The sequence below is a fragment of the Eleutherodactylus coqui genome, chromosome 11, assembly GCF_035609145.1.
Source record: "Eleutherodactylus coqui strain aEleCoq1 chromosome 11, aEleCoq1.hap1, whole genome shotgun sequence".
Lineage (NCBI taxonomy): Eukaryota > Metazoa > Chordata > Amphibia > Anura > Eleutherodactylidae > Eleutherodactylus > Eleutherodactylus coqui.
In genome coordinates, this window is record NC_089847.1 from 111,977,717 (window position 1) to 111,996,057 (window position 18,341).

The following is an 18,341-nucleotide window of genomic DNA, read 5'->3' on the forward strand; positions in this document are numbered from 1 at the left end:
CCAATAAGGGCAGCCCAGCGGTCTTCAGATCTGGGCCCTAGCTGATCCTAGGAGCCATGCACCAGAACAGGATACATACACATGCCACATGACAGGGACTGTACAACAGGACACACAGAGCCGGAATACACAGCATACAGCAGCCAAAATGCAACCACAAGTAACAGATGATAAGCTGAATATAAATACCAGGTATTAGTTGACATTTTGTACAAAACGTGAAAGCTAGCGGGCCACTTCACGGCTCCTGGTTATACTGCTAGTCCTTACACTAACCAGGAGTTCAGCAGAACCGGACACAGTTCACACAGCACACTGCAACAGGACAGGACACAGATAGCAAGTCACACAGCAAGCTGACACAAAACTGACAGAATTTAAACATACAAATGGACTTGAACCAGCAAGACACAGATCACACAGCAAACTTCAACAGACAAGGATTCATAACTGCTCACCATGAACACCAGACAGAGACTGACCAGGAGCTGGGTTTATATGTGAGCACAGACCCAGGAGATTGGCTAGCAGGAAGTACCACACCCAGCCAGCTCAACCAATTAACCCCGTGAGGGAATGTGACGCTGGGAAGCTTACAACTACAGATCCCAGCAGCACACGTAACATAGGAGAGTTCAAGTGCTCAACTATCTCCTGCAGAAATGAATGGAGCAATAGCGTGCTTATTCGACTGCCGCTCCTGTCATGTAGGGACCTTTGGAATCCCTATTATCAGGATCGGTAAGGGGCTCAGCAGTCGAATGCCCGCCGACCTGAAAGCTATTGCCTATCCTTTGGCTAGGGCACAACTTTTAATCTGGGCACAATCCCTTTAAAGAGTTTATGTCACTATAAAACTTTGCAATTCAATAGTCTGCAAACGTTAACCAGTGATTGTACAGCAGCTGTATATATTCTATTGTTGGTATTTGCCTTCATTGTTTGCTTTTGTCCCATGATATTCCTCCATATTCATGACTGCATTGTTGGCTTATGAACTTATGATATGTAATAGAGTCATACGTAGGGATTATAAGACATCACAGCTGCCTTTCCTAATCATGTTTAATAGATACCTTTCCGGTGACACAGACATCACAAGACAGCGCAGGTAACTGCAGGAGGAGTCATCTGCTTCTTGACTTCCTGGTGTAAGAGTAGATGAGGCTTTGTCTAGTCTGAGCCTATGGCACGGAGAAGTATACACGCTTTGGAATTGTTGTGAACCCCATTGCCTTGACTTTGGTCTCTACTCAGAAGTTGGGAGATTTGGAGGAAAGAAGTGTGTGCACCCCTCTTAAGACCACAGGACTCCGGGTACTGATGACTCTATTCAACAATGTAAATGGGACCCCAATATTGAGGTAAGTCAGCATTACGAATACAAATGTACTCATGAAGACAAAGAAATATAGAATATATAGTATATGGCAGAAATAACATACGTACAGTATATTCGGAATATACTTTGGAGCTCATCTATGAAAAGTTTGAAGACTTTAAAAAACTTCTCAGCATGGGGTCCTTTGGAAACAGTGAATGAGATTGACAGTCAATGCTTGCAATGGACAGGCTTGCATTATAATTAAGCGTAAGGAAAGAGGGGCCCCGGGCAGCTGCCCAGTTTGCCACCCCCTAAAATAGATAGTTTTAATAATATACAAATGAAGGCTTTTATAACTACTAATTACTGAGGGAGGCGGACTACTTTGCTTGCAACCCATAGCTGCTAACAGCAGAAGACTTTTAATTGGGGGGGGGGGGATGAATCTGGTGCACAAGGTTACTTATATGCACATGATTTATGACTTTAAATAGGAGTTACTTCTGATGTACTGAATAGTGTACTGTGTTACCGTATGGATTATTGCTATTCATGGTAAAGGATTTGTGGTGGCTTTAGGGTTAACAGGCCTTGCCAAACTATAAATGTCTTACATACTGTCTGACTCCCTAGTGGCTGTAGTACTACAGACTCCAGCATGCACTGCCGAGCATGATGTTTGATAACTGCAGTAGACATAAACTTTCCTTGGCCCATCATAAATCACTGTAGGGTCTTGTAAAGAGGAATTCATGTGCTGGATGACACAATAATGTTGCTCAACCACAGGTTTGTATATCCTCACTTTCCTCCTAAGGAACAGAATAAGCTGCACGACGCACCGAAAGCCGCCGTAAATTCTGCACCAAAATCTGCAGATTTTGATACGAAATTGACAATGGCTTCAAACCTGCCTGTAAACACGCATCAAAATCCGGATTTTGATGTGAAATTCCGCAACTGTGGATTTAGCTGCATAATTCTGTGAAAGGTCCCTAAGGCCTCATGTCCACGGGGAAAATCAGGCCCGCCGCGGATTCTTCATGGAGAATCCATAGCGGGTCCCTCCATTCCCGCGGACAGGAGGCTAAAAAGAAGAATTTACTCGCCTGTTCGGACACTGCGGACCTGCCCTCCGTCGCAGCCGGATCTTCTTTCTTCGGCCCAAGAATGTGCTCGGCACGCCTGTAGAGTGCCGTGCGCATGCACCGGGCACTCCAATTTTTTTAAACTCCTGCTCTCCCGCGCGCGGAGAGCAGAAATTCAGGCGCGGGTGTACCGTGGATCCGGACAGCTTCCATAGGCTTCAATAGAAGCCTGCGGGAGCCGTCCCCGCGGGAGACCCGCACTAAAATGGAGCATGCCGCGTTTTTTTTCCCGCACACGCAATCCGCGCCTCAAGGGGAAAATTACATCCGAAGGTATTTAACTACCTGCGGGTGTCCAATTCATCCCTATGGGGCGCGGATCCGCGTGCGGGACAAACGCTTTTAAATCTTCTTTTTACTGTGGACATGAGGCCTAAGACAACACTTCTCTCATATGTCCTCTTCCCCGGTATAAAGACTCGTTCATATCTGCATTAGGGCTTTCCATGTGAATTCCGACTGTCCTTTCCATTTTTTCCCATTGAGTTCAGTTTGCTTCTGTTCTGTTACGGTTCTGTTTTTTTAATGGTGGGCATACAGTAATCTAGTCCAAGTCTAATTAATAGTTCTGCACCCCTCAAAACCCACCCCATTCTGGCTTATTCCCACTGCCGTAAGCACCACTACGCTCACCGGCATAGAGCGTGGTCACTCCTGAACAAGAGGAATCCCTTCCCCTTCGCTGGCTGTTCAAGCTCCGTGCCAGAGCACAGAAATTTGAAAATGACCACAAGAAGACAAGGGCTGCCCGATATTCCCCACACATAGTTAACTACTCGCGGGGAGGACAGGCGGTAAAAGAGCTGGTGAAAACGGAACTACTGAAATCCCATAGAGATCCGTGGTTTCGTTTTGGTCTGTTATACGGCTGTAACTATGATGGCAGTATAAGGGGAGAAAACCGCGCCCGCCTGAATCCGCTCTTCAGCTGTATAGGTTATTTCTACAGCATTCGTAGGATTTTTTTCAAGCCCCATTCAGATGAATGGAACAGTTGCAGAAACGTTCGCAGCAGATCTACTGCATGGGACTATAGCCTTAGGCTAATTTCACACAGGCAAGCGCAATTTTAGGCCGTGAAACTCATCCCAATAATGCGCTTAGGAACGTGCGATTTACTGCGCATGCGAGGCATTTTTGTGTCAAAAAGCGCTTTACATTGCTTCAAGGAAGTAGCGATCCTGTTAGGATCGGCAAGTGTTTCCCACTGTTTTGAATGGGAAACCTTGCATTGCACTTGAGTGGGCGATGCATTCCAAAGGAACACCGTAAGATAGGACAGGGCGTGTTTTTTTTCCCGCATCGCATTGTGCTGAGCGGTAGGGACCAGGACTCCTGTGCTGAGCGGTAGGGACCAGGACTCCTGTGCTGAGCGGTAGGGACCAGGACTCCTGTGCTGAGCGGTAGGGACCAGGACTTCTGTGCTGAGCGGTAGGGACCAGGACTCCTGTGCTGAGCGGTAGGGACCAGGACTTTTGTGCTGAGTGGTAGAGACCAGGACTCCTGTGCTAAGTATTAGGGACCAGGACTCTTGTGGTGAGTAGTAGGGACCAGGACTCTTGTGGTGAGTAGTAGGGACCAGGACTCTTGTGCTAAGTATTAGGGACCAGGACTCTTGTGCTACGTCATAGGGACCAGGACTCTTGAGCTAATTCGTAGGGACCAGGACTCTTGAGCTTAGTCGTACGGACCAGCACTCTTGAGCTTAGTTGTAGGGACCAGGACTCTTGAGCTTAGTCATAGGGACCAGGACTCTTGAGCTAAGTCATAGGGACCAGGACTCTTGAGCTTAGTCATAGGGACCAGGACTCTTGAGCTAAGTCATAGGGACCAGGACTCTTGAGCTAAGTCATAGGGACCAGGACTCTTGAGCTAAGTCGTAGGGACCAGGACTCTTGAGCTTAGTCGTAGGGACCAGGACTCTTGAGCTAAGTCATAGGGACCAGGACTCTTGAGCTAAGTCATAGGGACCAGGACTCTTGAGTTAAGTCGTAGTGACCAGGACTCTTGAGCTAAGTCATAGGGACCAGGACTCTTGAGCTTAGTCGTAGGGACCAGGACTCTTGAGCTTAGTCATAGGGACCAGGACTCTTGAGCTTAGTTGTAGGGACCAGGACTCTTGAGCTTAGTCATAGGGACCAGGACTCTTGAGCTTAGTCATAGGGACCAGGACTCTTGAGCTAAGTCATAGGGACCAGGACTCCTATGCTAAGTCGTAGGGATCAGGACTCCTGTGCTAAGTCGTGGGGACCAGGACTCCTGTGCTAAGTCGTAGGGACCAGAACTCCTGTACTGGATTGATAGCTACTAAATGAGGTGAGTACTCCTTATTTTTAGATTTTACTTTGACTCCTGGACAACCACAAGCACATTAAAGCACAGCCCTAGAATTATTTTGGTGCCTTTTACCCTATATGTTTAGCTGTTATTTTCAGTTTCATGTGCAAAGACATGCAAAAATGTAGAAGGTATACTAGTCATTAGAGATGAGCGAGCCTACTCGGTAAGGTGGGGGAGCGGAACGGGGGGAAGAGTGAGAGAGATCTCTGTCTTCCCCCCGCTCACCCCTGCAGCCCACCCGAGCCTGCTCGGATCACTAAGCAGTTACTCGAGAAGAGCGATGCTCGCTCGAGTAACTGCCTTACCAAGTAGGCTCGCTCATCTCTACTAGTCATCAAAGAGATCTTATATGAAATAAGGGGGGGCTCTCTTATAGGCAGAATGGCTTATTCCATAACATAGGCATCCTGCTTAAGTCGCCCAGCTTCCTGCAAGACCCACAGACCCAGAGTTCATAATACAGCAGAAGTATCAATGCCATACTTATTTAGAGGTACGGGTACACATCTCTTAATGTATCTGGTGCAGGTATCACAGTAATGTGAGGTGCTGAGGGGCGTAGTGGTGGATGGTCGCTATGCCGTACCATGCATAGAGGGACTGGAGGAAGGTCATGTCTCGCTTTCAGACATAAGAAACCAGGAGCGTAATGTGGTCTCCAGCAAGCAGTTGCTGGAGATCTGCTCTTTTAAAAATATCCGGGCCTGTTTTTTTTGGAATGGATGGCAGGTTGGTAGTGGGGCTGTCCATTCCACCTCCTCCACTCCAGGGTGTGGGCGAGCTCATTCAGCACATGTGCTGAGGCTGAGCCAGTGCTAGTGTGCACATAAATAGCAGTTGCACGGACACAGGGGAGAGCTAAGATGGCTGCTGGGCCCTGGCAGCCTGTGCAACGGGCTGGACATAGAAGCCCCGCTGAGCGCCGCACCGCCTAAGTGCGACCTGATTAGGCCGGGATGGCCTGATCGCTGGATTGACGACTACTATTTGTTTGCCTGATACTAAGGCTGGACTTTTCATGTTACTGTTATAAAAAATAAACGCAGGACATGCCTGCTTTGGACTGCATCCGCTTGTGTTCCATCTATGACTATGGCTAAACCCGCACGCTACCGAGCTAATCTCCCACAGTACATAAAATCTACATCAACTGTGCCTTGATAGTCTCAGGATTGCAGCAGAATGCATAAACTGTATCCTGAAATACTATGACCCTGCCACCAAGATTTCCGGCAAGTGCACTAATCTGAAAATACCAGTTTGTGCCCACTAGAGATGAGCGAGCACCCAAATGCTCGGGTCCTCGTTATTCAAGTCGAGCTTTTCGTAAAATTCGAGAGCTCTACTCGAGTAACGAACCCCATTGACTCGAGTATTTTTGTATGGGACCCGCCGGTTGCCGAGCTTTTTGTTTTGTTTCTTTCTCTCTCTCCTCCCCCCCAAGCCAGCTACCATTGACATGCGCAGCGTCGCAGCGGGGAGGGGGCAAAACTGACACGTCACAGCGGGGAGGTGTCAAAACTGGGACGGGGTCGAACACGACGTGATCCTCGCTCGAGTAGCGAGCACCATCGGGTATGCTAATACTCGAACGAGCATCAAGCTTGGCAGAGTACATTCGCTCAACTCTAGTACCCACCCAAGGTGCCAGCTAGCATGCCCAATATAGACTAGTCATCTCAATTGGTGCATCTTTGTTTGCCACGCTCAAATATACATGCTCTGCGGGTGCAAAAAAGCATAGTTCATTCCACAATTATAGAGCGCTCAGGCATACGCAAATACGCACGTCCTTGTGTGAAGGGGGTATAAGATCGTATTTCTTTGCATGATGCAATTGCGCACACAAACTAGGCGCTTCTGAACGAACCCATTGAAATAAATGCATTATATTCTCTCCATTGTATTGCATGCACAATTTTTTTTCTGCGCAGATACCTCCGCATGGAAAATCCACTGCATTTACAGCAGCAGGAAAGTGGGGGAGATTTTCAAAATCTCATTCTACATGCTGTGGAAAAAATTTACATAAAACTTGTGTTGAAATTGACATGTGGTGCGGAATATAAATCCACAGCATGTCAATTTTATCACCGCTTATGCTGTGGAATTCATCGTTTCTCAGTGAAGGAGTGAATTCTGCAGAAAAATACAAAGTAAAAAACACGTCAAAATCTGTACCAAACACGGTAGGTTTTGGTTCGGACTTTCAGCTGCAGAATGTTCACTGAGGACATTTCACAGCAAATCTGCCCCGTGTGAACATGTCCTAAGAGCTTACTGAGGAAAGTGTAATAGATGCTGACATTAACGCCGGGCTTACACGGCCGTAAGCGTAAAACGCTGCAGGGCTCACACGGCCATAAGCGTAAAATGCTGCAGGGCTCACATGGCAGTGAGCGTAAAACGCTGCAAGGGTCATATGGCCGTAAGCGTAAAAACCGCTGCAGGGGTTACATGGCAGTAAGCGTGAAATGCTGCAGGGATCACGCGGCCGTAAGCGTGAAACCCTGCAGGGCTCAAACAGCAGTATGCGTGAAACCCTGCAGGGCTCAAACAGCAGTAAGCGTGAAACGCTGCAGGGCTCACACGGCCATAAGCGTAAAACGCTGCAGGGCTCACACGGCCATAAGCGTAAAACGCTGCAGGGCTCACACGGCCATAAGCATAAAACGCTGCAGGGCTCACACGGCCGTAAGCGTAAAATGCTGCAGGGCTTGCAGGGCTTACACGGCGTAAGCGTAAAACGCTGCAGGACTCACATGGCAGTAAGCATAAAACGCTGCAGGGCTCACACGGCGTAAGCGTAAAACGCTGCAGGGCTCTTATGGCCATAAGTGTAAGACGTTGCAGGGCTCACACGGCAGTAAGCATAAAACACTGCAGGGCTCACACACGCTGTCATGCGCAGTACACATTTTTTTTGGTGAATATTCCCCATGGTGTCACTTCATGGCGGCGCTTATACGCACCGCCTATATGCAATGCAAGTGCATATGCGCGCACATATATATGCGCTCATAGAGAACAATGGGTACATATGCAGCAAAGTAAAACATGCTGCCTTCTTTTTTGCGCTTGTGTATTACGCAATCCCGACACGCTAATGTGATCGGAACATTATAAGGCAATGTGATTGATTGCCTGCGAGTTACAGCGATTTCATACAGGTGTACAGCGCCCGCGTAATATGCGGTAATCATACGCCTGCGTGAGCTTGGCCTTACTGGGAGAAATGCTATGATGGGTAATGTTTATTATGCAGATTCCATAGATTTAATAGATGTTGCCGTGCTAGATTATTGCATAACAGCTGAGGGTGATTTGTGCATAATTAATGTGTATTATGCAATTCACACATAATAGTCTCTGTTGTGGCCGCTGTGGGTATTGTAGCCATTGGAAGGGCTGAGCATTCGCGTTTGATGCACAAATGATAGGACATGACTATAATAATGTTTTAGTCTCCACAACATGGGGTAGGTGGGTGAAGGTTCCTGAAGCCTTGGAAGCTTGCTGTGGAATAGGATCAGAGCAGACTGACTGAGCTACGAGATAATCCCTGGAGCCTCATGATTGGTATGTCATCATCAGTCTAGGCCATCAACCTGCGGTACCTCCGGTCATTGACTTGCTGAACTCCTGAGTCCAAGAGAGATTGAGTTTGTACCATTGAGAAACATTATGAGTGTCCATGTAGTTACGCCAGGCCTCCTAAAATGCTGTAAAGACTGTGACTAGTCAAAGAACCTGTGAACACATAGAGAGACTGAGACTTGATTCCCCAAGAGCCAACAAGCCAGGGCCATAAGCCGATCTCCCAGCCTACTGTCAATGTAATGTAGCTGGATGTCATCATCAGAGTCGGAGCAGTAAGGCTGGGTCCACACGGAACGGATTCCCGACGGAAATCTCGCGGTTTGGCCGCAGCGAAAAAAACACAAGATTTCCGCTGGGAGAACCGCTGCTTCAAAACCCGCGGCGGTTTTTAAGGGGCCCGGCCGCTCGCTCTTCCGCTGCGGCCGGCGCTCCCATAGAGGAGAGTGCAGCCGCAGCGGAAAAAGAAAATTAACATGCTGCGGTCGGCAAATCCGCGCCGCAGCGGCGGCTTCTGCTGGCATAGCCGCAGCGGATTTTCCGTCCCATGTGGACGAGATTTCTCAGAAATCTCGTCTACATGGCTGGCTAATCCCAGGATTAGCGGCCGCATGCGGATTTGCCGCGGCAAAATTCCGCACGGAATTTCCGCGGCAAATCCGCCCCGTGTGGACCCAGCCTAATACGGGCTTCTCTCCCATAGAAATCAATGGAAGTAAAGCCACCTATTACTCTTCTGGTTCTGATCCCAATGTGGGTCTGGAAGTGTAAAAGGCAACTTTGCTTCCATTGGAAGGAAAGCCGCCTATTAGATTTCTTGCTCTGACCTCAATGATTACATTCGGCTCCACTGCACTGAAGCAGGCCAGGCTGGGAATCTCCAGATACTCGGCAATCAACTATTGATAACCTATGCTAAGGATATATCATCAATGGTATTTGCCCCAAAATCCCCTTTAAAGTGTCTATAGCAGTAATTCAGCAGCCAAGTAAAGACCGTTACTGTTTCCTGCCATTCGTTCAGTCTTTTTGAACCATGAGGCTGTCAGAAGGAAACTGCTGGTATCCAGGTAGATAAACTATTCAGTTGGTGCCTCGGGCACAAGGCATGATGATACTGGTAATCCTACAACACTAGCACTAAATTACAATTGTCATAATGTTGGCAATTCAAGCTGACTTCCCCCTCGGTAGTTTGGCGAATTCTTCTGTGAAGCAGGATTATGTTGTAGGAGTTATGTTCCTCCCGACCCACAATACTGAAAACTCCTAAAACTCCACAAAAGGTGAAAGTTTACATTCTCTTCTAGGGTTGCAGGCTGGGTCCCATTTACTTGTATGTAGTGTAGCTTCTTAGCTGTTGGGGTGTGGTACCATTCCTGGATTGCTTCCAATATTTGTAGAATTGCTTAATTTTCCCCTGATTACCTAGAATGCAATGTTACGAGGTGTGTACAGTACATAAATAATAATAATTATTCAATTTTTAAGTGAGAATGTTACTCTGACTTTGGCTCAGACAGGACATGCCTGTCTTCATTAAATTCATATGTGTAGGAGACTACACTAGTAATACCAAGAAATGAGTCAGTCACTCCCAAAAGCAAACAAAAGGCTTATATAATTCATCCGTCCCTGTCAGAAATATTCCCACAATGCACTTCAAGGAGGGTTTGACATATGGAATGCAAGTATGCCAACTTACTAGTCATAAGAGTTAGGACAACGTCTCGAGATAGGAGATAATTACTTGTGAAGGTATGTATAAGGCATATGGTAAATGTAAACAGGACCCACCTGGTACGGACAGCCTGGCAATGGACAGCCCACCACATCGCTAGTCCTGGTTGGCCTCCAAAACAATGTCGCAGTGGTCCATGGTAACACCTAATCCCAAACTACATCCATGAAAAGGATGGAGAACGTCAAGGAGGACATACAGATAGATTAGCCTTCTTCCTCAAGCACAAACTACCTATGCTTGAGAAGAGAGGCTAATTTATCTGTATGTCCTCCGAAACGCGTTGCACTACCTTGTACTGCCTTGTACTTTGTTCACTTCTCGAATAAGTTGGGTTTATCCACACTCTTTGAACTCTACTTGGAGAATACTGTGGTACATTTTTCAAAGGCATCATAGATATCTGAGGGAGTTCGTGTTTCGATCGTAAACTCCCCACCTAATTAATTACCCTGCATGTCATTCCTTATTAACTCACTTTTACCCCCAGAGCGCTGAGAATTTTTGCCACTTGCTTTTCTTGTTTTTGAATTTGCTAGTCATACGAACAATTATGGGATGTCCTTTCATTGAGGTATTTCTAACATGGGTGACTAAAGTCTTGATGTTTGGAACATATGGATTACATCACAACTGCACTCTCCCTAATTTCTGGGCTGTTCTTACTGTTATGTCTCGGTTTTACTGGTCAGATCCTTCAATTTTAAGTTCATCCAAATAATCATCTTGCACATCCTGGTTCATGAATAAAATATTTAGGAACTATAAAAGTTGTGTGATAGATACACAGCAAAGGACAGGAGTGTCAGGAGAGAAGAAACAGTGAGGAACTGGAATAAACTCATTGTCAAAAAACATCAAGCAGTTAGAAGAAGTTGTCAGAATCAAATTAAACTTTCTCTGTGATTGTAATAATGATAGAAGTGATTACATATCAGAGCAAAAGGACAGTTTATTGTGGACAACTGACCACTTGAAGGGAGGCTCTAGTACCCTGTTGTACCGCCTCTAGCTTGGATACAAGATGTGATACGGACATGGAGACTCTAGTACCATGTTGTACTGCCTCTAGCTTGGATACAAGATGTGATATAGTGTGCATGGAGGCTCTAGTACCCTGTTGTACCGCCTCTAGCTTGGATACAAGATGTGATACAGGCGGGCATGGAGGCTCTAGTACCCTGTTGTACCACCTCTAGCTTGGATACAAGATGTGATATGGGCGAGCATGGAGGCTCTAGTACCCTGTTGTACTGCCTCTAGCTTGGATACAAGATGTGATATGGGCGGGCATGGAGGCTCTAGTACCCTGTTGTACCGCCTCTAGCTTGGATACAAGATGTGATACGGGCCGCCATGGAGGCTCTAGTACCCTGTTGTACCACCTCTAGCTTGGATACAAGATGTGATATGGGCCGCCATGGAGCATACTGGTTCTGTATGGTATCCTGCAGCATATCACTCCACATTTGCTGTAACTGAGCCTCTAGATCATGCAAACTTGTAGGCTGTGGAAGTTGGCATCCCAGATCAAATACATGTTCTATTGGCAAAAAATCTGGTGACTGGGCAGACCACAGAAGTGTGACAATGTTGTGGGGAAATTCCTACGACCCCCATGTATGTGCGGCCGAGCATTATCCTGCTGGAAAATACCTCTTGGAAGCTGCCATGAGAGGAACACATGTTCCTTCTCCCTCCAGACCAGGGGTTTTCCAGGGAGAATGCTACTGATGACCTATCCACAGGATAGATCATCAATAGTTGATTGGCAGGAGTCTGTCGCTCAGGCCCCCGACTGATCAGCTGATTGTGAGCCCGCTGATAACACCACAAATACACAGAGATCGGAGACGAAACAGCGGAAGTCACGGCTCCGACCTCTGTATAGTGGCCGGCGCTGCTAACTGCAGACACAGCTCTCATCGATTTCAAAGAGAGCTGCACTTGCAATTACAAGCGCTGTCAATGGGTACACAGCTGATTGGTTAGGGTCCAAAGCGACGAACCCCAGCCGATAAACTATTGATCACCTATCCTGAGAATAGGTCATCAGTAGTATTCTCCTTGGAAAACCCCTTTAAGAGTTGTCATAATGATACAATCCTTTTCACTTCCAACTCTTTGGCACATCCCCATGCCCAAATGCCCACTTGCCGTCTGGCCAAAATGGTCTCAGTGTATTTTAAAGCAATGTCTCCAAAATAAGTCAGGAACGTCATATGTAACATTTTCATGGTCAGTATAGCCTACAGGTACCCTCTTTCCCCGAAAATAAGACAGTGTCTTATATTCATTTTTGCTCCAATAGATTGTACTTTTTTACATGTACAGCTGCCTGGACACTATTTATATTGTCCTTTTTTATTATCTGTAAATAGGGCTCAATTTTTGAGTAGGGCTTATACTTCAAGCATCCTCAAAAGTCCAGAAAAAGCATTCTGCATCCTCAAAAATCCAGAAAAATCCTGCTAGGTCTTATTTTCAGGGTATGTCTTCTTTTCAGGGAAACGGGGTAGCTCTGAAATCTGGCTACAAACCCCCAGAACTTGAACTCTTTCAGTAAGAACTTGACTGTCTTGTCTTTGCAGCTAAACTATCAAGATTGTTGCAAATGCATTGAAACATTAACGCAGAGGCAGAAATAAGACTCTACAACACAGTTACAAGAATTGACATGTTGCATATTAACACACAATCTGTTTTGCAGATATCAGAGCTTCATTCTGCATTTGCTCCTGATCTACCAGCTGATAAGTGAAGTGTTTGGATTACCACCCTGCTTAAGAAATTTGTTGGGATCTGGGGATCAAGGAGGTATGAGCAGACACTTTATTAACAGCAGCGCAATAGCTCTATGGGGGAGGGGGGCAGAAGTAGCTGTTGCACCAGGGCATTGCATGTTGGTTGCAAATGCTGCCGTAGTTTAGTTATTTATCACTTTATCCAGCCTGCAAGAGAAATCATCTTTCTATGCAATGATGTCATGATGAGCCTGTGCTTCTATATACCGTGTTTCCCCGAAAATAAGACAGTGTCTTATATAAATTTTTGTTGAAAAAGGTATTACATGTATATCTGCCTGGGCACTATTTAAATTGACTTTTTTTTAATTAACTGTTAGCAGGGCTTAATTTTGGAGTAGGGCTTATATTTCAAGCATCCTCAAAAAGCCTGGAAAATCATTTTGCATCCTCAAAAATTCTGGAAAATCATGCTAGGTCTTATTTTTAGGGTATGTCTTATTTTCAGGGAAACAGGGTAAATGGACAGGGCAGAACTGTAGTGCAAAGCACGGGGGAAGAATAGAAGCCCACACATCAGAAGTGTTTCTAAAATAGCATTTGGATTTGTACTTATGCAGCATTTATTGAGGATATGACTCTTGATCTCAGTATTTAGGAATGGGGAGGCAGCCAGCAACTTCTTGGGTCGCAGACTGCAACACAACCAGTTTGACTTTGAGATGTTCATCATTGGAAATCTGGAGAGAGAATGTTACGAGGAGCAATGCAACTATGAGGAAGCCAGGGAGATATTTGAAGACGACGATTCGGTGGTAATTTAATAAACCTTTCAATGTGATATTATGTCTTGAAAATGCATTTGATTAAAGTTGTTGTATAAGATTGGAAAAACATGGCTGCCTCCTTTCACAAAACAGTGCCGCACTGGTTCATAGGTGGGTGCCGGCTGTTTCTGACAGCTGACAACTGCTGCAAATGGCTACAGTCAAAGCAGCTAGTGGTTGCTTGACAGCTTACATCCACATCAGCATAAAGACTGTCAGATGGAGGAGGGTACCCCTTCTAGCTCACCATCGGTTCCCCATGATGATGGTGTGCCAATGGTTGACATGGCAACCCAGGGCCTAGTGGAGGCTTCCTGGGTTGCCGTGTATTTAAACCTACTAAGCCCTGCTTGTGGCAGGGCTTAATATGGGAATGTGAAAAATACAATGTAATGCAATATGTAAACGATCAAATGATCACAAGTTCAAGTCCCCTATGGAGACTTGAATTTGTATCAAACCAATAGAATATATATATATAATTGACATTGCCATGTCCAAAAAGGTACAAACTATCTAAGTATTGTTATCTTGATCTCACACAGTGAATGTTGTAAAAAAAAATACATTAAGGCCTCATGTCCATGGGCAAAATAGGATTTAAAATCCGCAGCGGATCACCCGCATGCGGATCCGCACCCTATTGCGGATGCATTGACCACCCGCGGGGTAGATAAATACCCGCGGATGGTCAATAAAAGTGAATTTAAAAAAAATGGAGCATGAAAAAAAGTGGACATGCTCCATTTTCGTGCAGGTCTCCCGCAAGTACGGCTCCCGCAGGCTTCTATTGAAGCCTATGGAGGCCGTCCGGATCCACCGGAGACCTAAAATAAGAATAACTTACCCGCAGCGAACCGGGCAGTTCTTCTCTTCTTCACGACCGGATCTTCTTTCTTCGGCCTGGCGGATGTGCCCGGCGCATGCGCGCGGAACGCCACCGATGTGCCGAGCACATCTGCCAGCCGAAGAAAGAAGATCCGACCGTGAAGAAGAGAAGATCTGCCGGGTCCACTGCGGGTGAGTTAATTCTTATTTTCAGCGCTCATGTCCGCGTGGCAGGAGGGACCCACTACGGATTCTCCATGTAGAATCCGTAGCGGGCCTGATTTTCCCCGTGGACATAAGGCTTAAGCCAGAATTGTATTTTTACGCTCACGCTGACTCCCAATGAAGATGGAATAAAATTTGATCAAAAAGTCATGTATACCCACCCAAAAATGGTAGCAATAAGAAACTATAGCTTGCACCACAAGTGAAAGCCCTAACACAACGCCGTTGACTGAAAAATAAAAAAAGTGATGGGGCTCTGAATATGACAATAAAAAGCATTCTACTTTTTAATAGAAGGGTTTTTAATTTTTTGAAAGTAGTAAAAAAAAAATCTGCAACCATAGTAGCATCGTAATGGTACTGACTCATAGAATAAAGTTTTTACTGCACCTCAAACACAGGAAAAGCAAAACTTTCTTTAAAATTTAGTGGGTATTTTTGCAAACATAAACATTTACACTAAGGTAACTTACAGGTCTTCTCTGATTGGAGCCCTTCTCCTTTTCTTCTCCATCCACCATGACAACTTCTCCGAGCCACGACTCATGGTTGCCGAGTTTGGAGTCCAGATGTCTTCTGCTTCTTGCTTTTGCAGTACATCTCTACACTGCATATAATTCCCCATAAATAAAAGTGTGCCCCACAATGTCAGCCTGAATGACAAGTACCCCAAACTGTGCTTTTAAATACAAGTCTGCCCCACATTATGACCTTCAAGAAACTGTGCCTTCCGAAGAAGAAAACTTGCTGTTAACTGTGCTCCTTAATGAAAGTCTACCCCATAATGTGCCCATTAATGTATAACAAAACTCCCAGTAAGCATTAGTTATCTGCCAATGAATCTACAGAGTCACTCAAAAACATTTTAAGGGGTTTTCCAGGACATTAAAAAAGCATAAAGGGTTAAAATGAAGAAAAAGTGAATACTCACCTATCCCCGAGGCTCCTTGTCCAGAGCTGCAGCCCTAGTGCACGACTCACGTTCATTGTGCACATGACCTCTCAGCCATTCAATGGCCATGGAAAAATCACCGCTGAAGCCTGTGACTGGCTGAGCCATCACTTGTACAATATAGAGCATATGACTGCCCGACACTTCTTCTGGGTTCCATGCAGTAGGCACTGGGGCTGCAATGATGGATGGAGAGCCTCTGGGATAGGTCCATATTTAACCCTTTGCAATCCAATTTTGGATTCAGGGTTTCCTAGGGGGCTTTCTCTTTCTGCCATTATACAATGGCGGCATCTGCTGGCTAGATCCAGTACTGCGGTATGGAACATGCTGGAGAGGTCCCCGACAACAGAGCGGCCAGTAATATACAGTAAGAATACCCTGCCGGATGTCTTCCGACATCGGAGCTGTACAGGCTTCAATCAGAATGTCTGAAGACTACTTTTGAAAAAAATAAACCAGAAAACTCCTTTAGGGCTCACTCAGGCAGGCGTTTTTATGTGTGAATTTATGTGCACAAAAACGCATTCGTAAAAAATTTGCGTGATCGGAGCCATGCTGAAAAAATGTCATGCTGAAAAAACGCACCTGGCAGCGTTTATGTGCACATAAAGTGCGCTGCCTGCTGTCCCCTGCTGCGGCTGTGACAGCTGCGGCATGGGATTTCTTGGATGTGAAACCCTTGGATGCTGTCACATCCAGGGATTTCACCTGTGGTCAACGGGGCCGGAGGCAGTAGCCGCGGCCCCATTGACATACAGAGAAGATTGCGATCCTCTGCCACAGAGGATTTCTTCATCTCCGCGGGAAGTCCCCTTGTCACTGAACACTGTGACAGCATTGTCACAGTGTCCAGTGACAAGGCAACTCTCCGTGGCGATGAAAAAATCTTCTGCCACAGCTGCGGCAGAGGACCGCAATGCTATCCCATTGAATTCAATGGAGCCAGCGCTTCAGCCGACTCCATTAAAAGCAATGGGCTGCTGGCAAGCCCTGCAGTGATTTTCGGGGAAGGGCTTTAAATATAAGCCCATCCCTGAAAATCATCCCTAAAATGTGCAAAGAAAAAATAAATTTTATATATATATATATATATATATATATATATTACACACATACTCAACTCTCCGCAGCTGCCGGAGCTCAGGTGCATCCAGCTGGGTTTTCTCCCTGCAATGCTTTGAAGTGCTTTAAAATCCCTGTCTGATGAAAGGGCTGCCTCTGATTGGCTGAGCACTGTGACCAATCAGAGGCAGCTCTCAGCTGTCATTCAATAGCCGAGTGGTGCGCCTTATTGGTCACAGTGCTCAACCAATCACAGGCAGCCCTTTCAGCAGGCGGGGATTTTAAATCTTAGAAGACACGGCTGGATGTGCCTGAGCCCCGGCAGCTGCGGAGAAGTGAGTATATATATTTCTTACACATTTTAGAGATGATTTTTCAGGGAAGGGCTTATATTTAAAGCCCTTCCCTGAAAATCCCTGCAAGGCTTGCTGGCAGCCTACTGCTTTCAATGGAGCCAGCTGTAGTGCTGGCTCCATTAAATTCAATGGGAGAACATCGCCAGAACAGCTGTGCTAGAGGATTGCGATCTTCACTGTATGTTCTCAATGGGGTTGGTGCTGCTGTCGTTGGCCCCATTGAGAACAAGGTGAAACATCTTGCTGTCACATGCAGGGGTTTCACATCCAAAAAAGACAGCTGCCGCAGTTACTTGCGTTTTAAAATCCACTGCCCTATACTTACCGTATATGACCTCTGCCAATGAAAAGCATTGGTTCTTAATACATGCGGATCGCAAACGCAAGTATCATGCGCACATAAAAACGCCCATCTGACTGAGCCATTAAAGGGGTTGTCCCGCGCCGAAACGGGGTTTTTTTTTTTCCAACCCCCCCCCCCCCCCCCCCGTTCGGCGCGAGACAACCCCGATGCAGGGACCTAAAGAAAGCTTACCGGAGCGCTTACCTTAATCCCCGCGCTCCGGTGACTTCTATACTTACCGGTGAAGATGGCCGCCGGGATCCTCTTCCTCCGTGGACCGCAGCTCTTCTGTGCGGTCCATTGCCGATTCCAGCCTCCTGATTGGCTGGAATCGGCACGTGACGGGGCGGAGCTACACGGAGCCGGCATCCTGCACGAGAGGCTCCATAGAAGAAAGCAGAAGACCCGGACTGCGCAAGCGCGGCTAATTTGGCCATCAGAGGCCGAAAATTAGTCGGCACCATGGAGACGAGGACGCCAGCAACGGAGCAGGTAAGTAAAAAACTTTTTATAACTTCTGTATGGCTCATAATTAATGCACAATGTATATTACAAAGTGCATTAATATGGCCATACAGAAGTGTATAGACCCACTTGCTGCCGCGGGACAACCCCTTTAAAGGGGGATTGATGTGGAGTTCTACAGTGTAAAAATCCACACAGAATCCATAGCATTTATTGTGGATTTTGGTGCGGATCCGCGGTGGGCTTCATCTCAAATAGTGCAGATTTCTCCACTGTGGAAAATTCATACCTGCAAGTTTCCGCAATGATGGACATACCCTTTAACCCTTTCCAGTCCAATTTGTATCCTGGTTTTCCTAGGGGGGTTACTCTTTTTCTGCTGTTAT

General features: G+C 46.3%; 1 protein-coding gene across 1 annotated transcript in view; it reads left to right on the forward strand.

Moving 5' to 3' along the window:
* Nucleotides 1-1,132: 1,132 nt before the first annotated feature.
* PRRG4 (proline rich and Gla domain 4) overlaps nt 1,133-18,341 on the forward strand; it is a 35,054-nt gene continuing 17,845 nt past the window's right edge. The window contains exons 1-3 of the mRNA XM_066583244.1: nt 1,133-1,364; nt 12,861-12,967; nt 13,546-13,709. Coding sequence (XP_066439341.1) covers nt 1,324-1,364; nt 12,861-12,967; nt 13,546-13,709 — 312 coding nt within the window. The 5' untranslated portion in view covers nt 1,133-1,323. The remainder of the gene's footprint in view (nt 1,365-12,860; nt 12,968-13,545; nt 13,710-18,341) is intronic.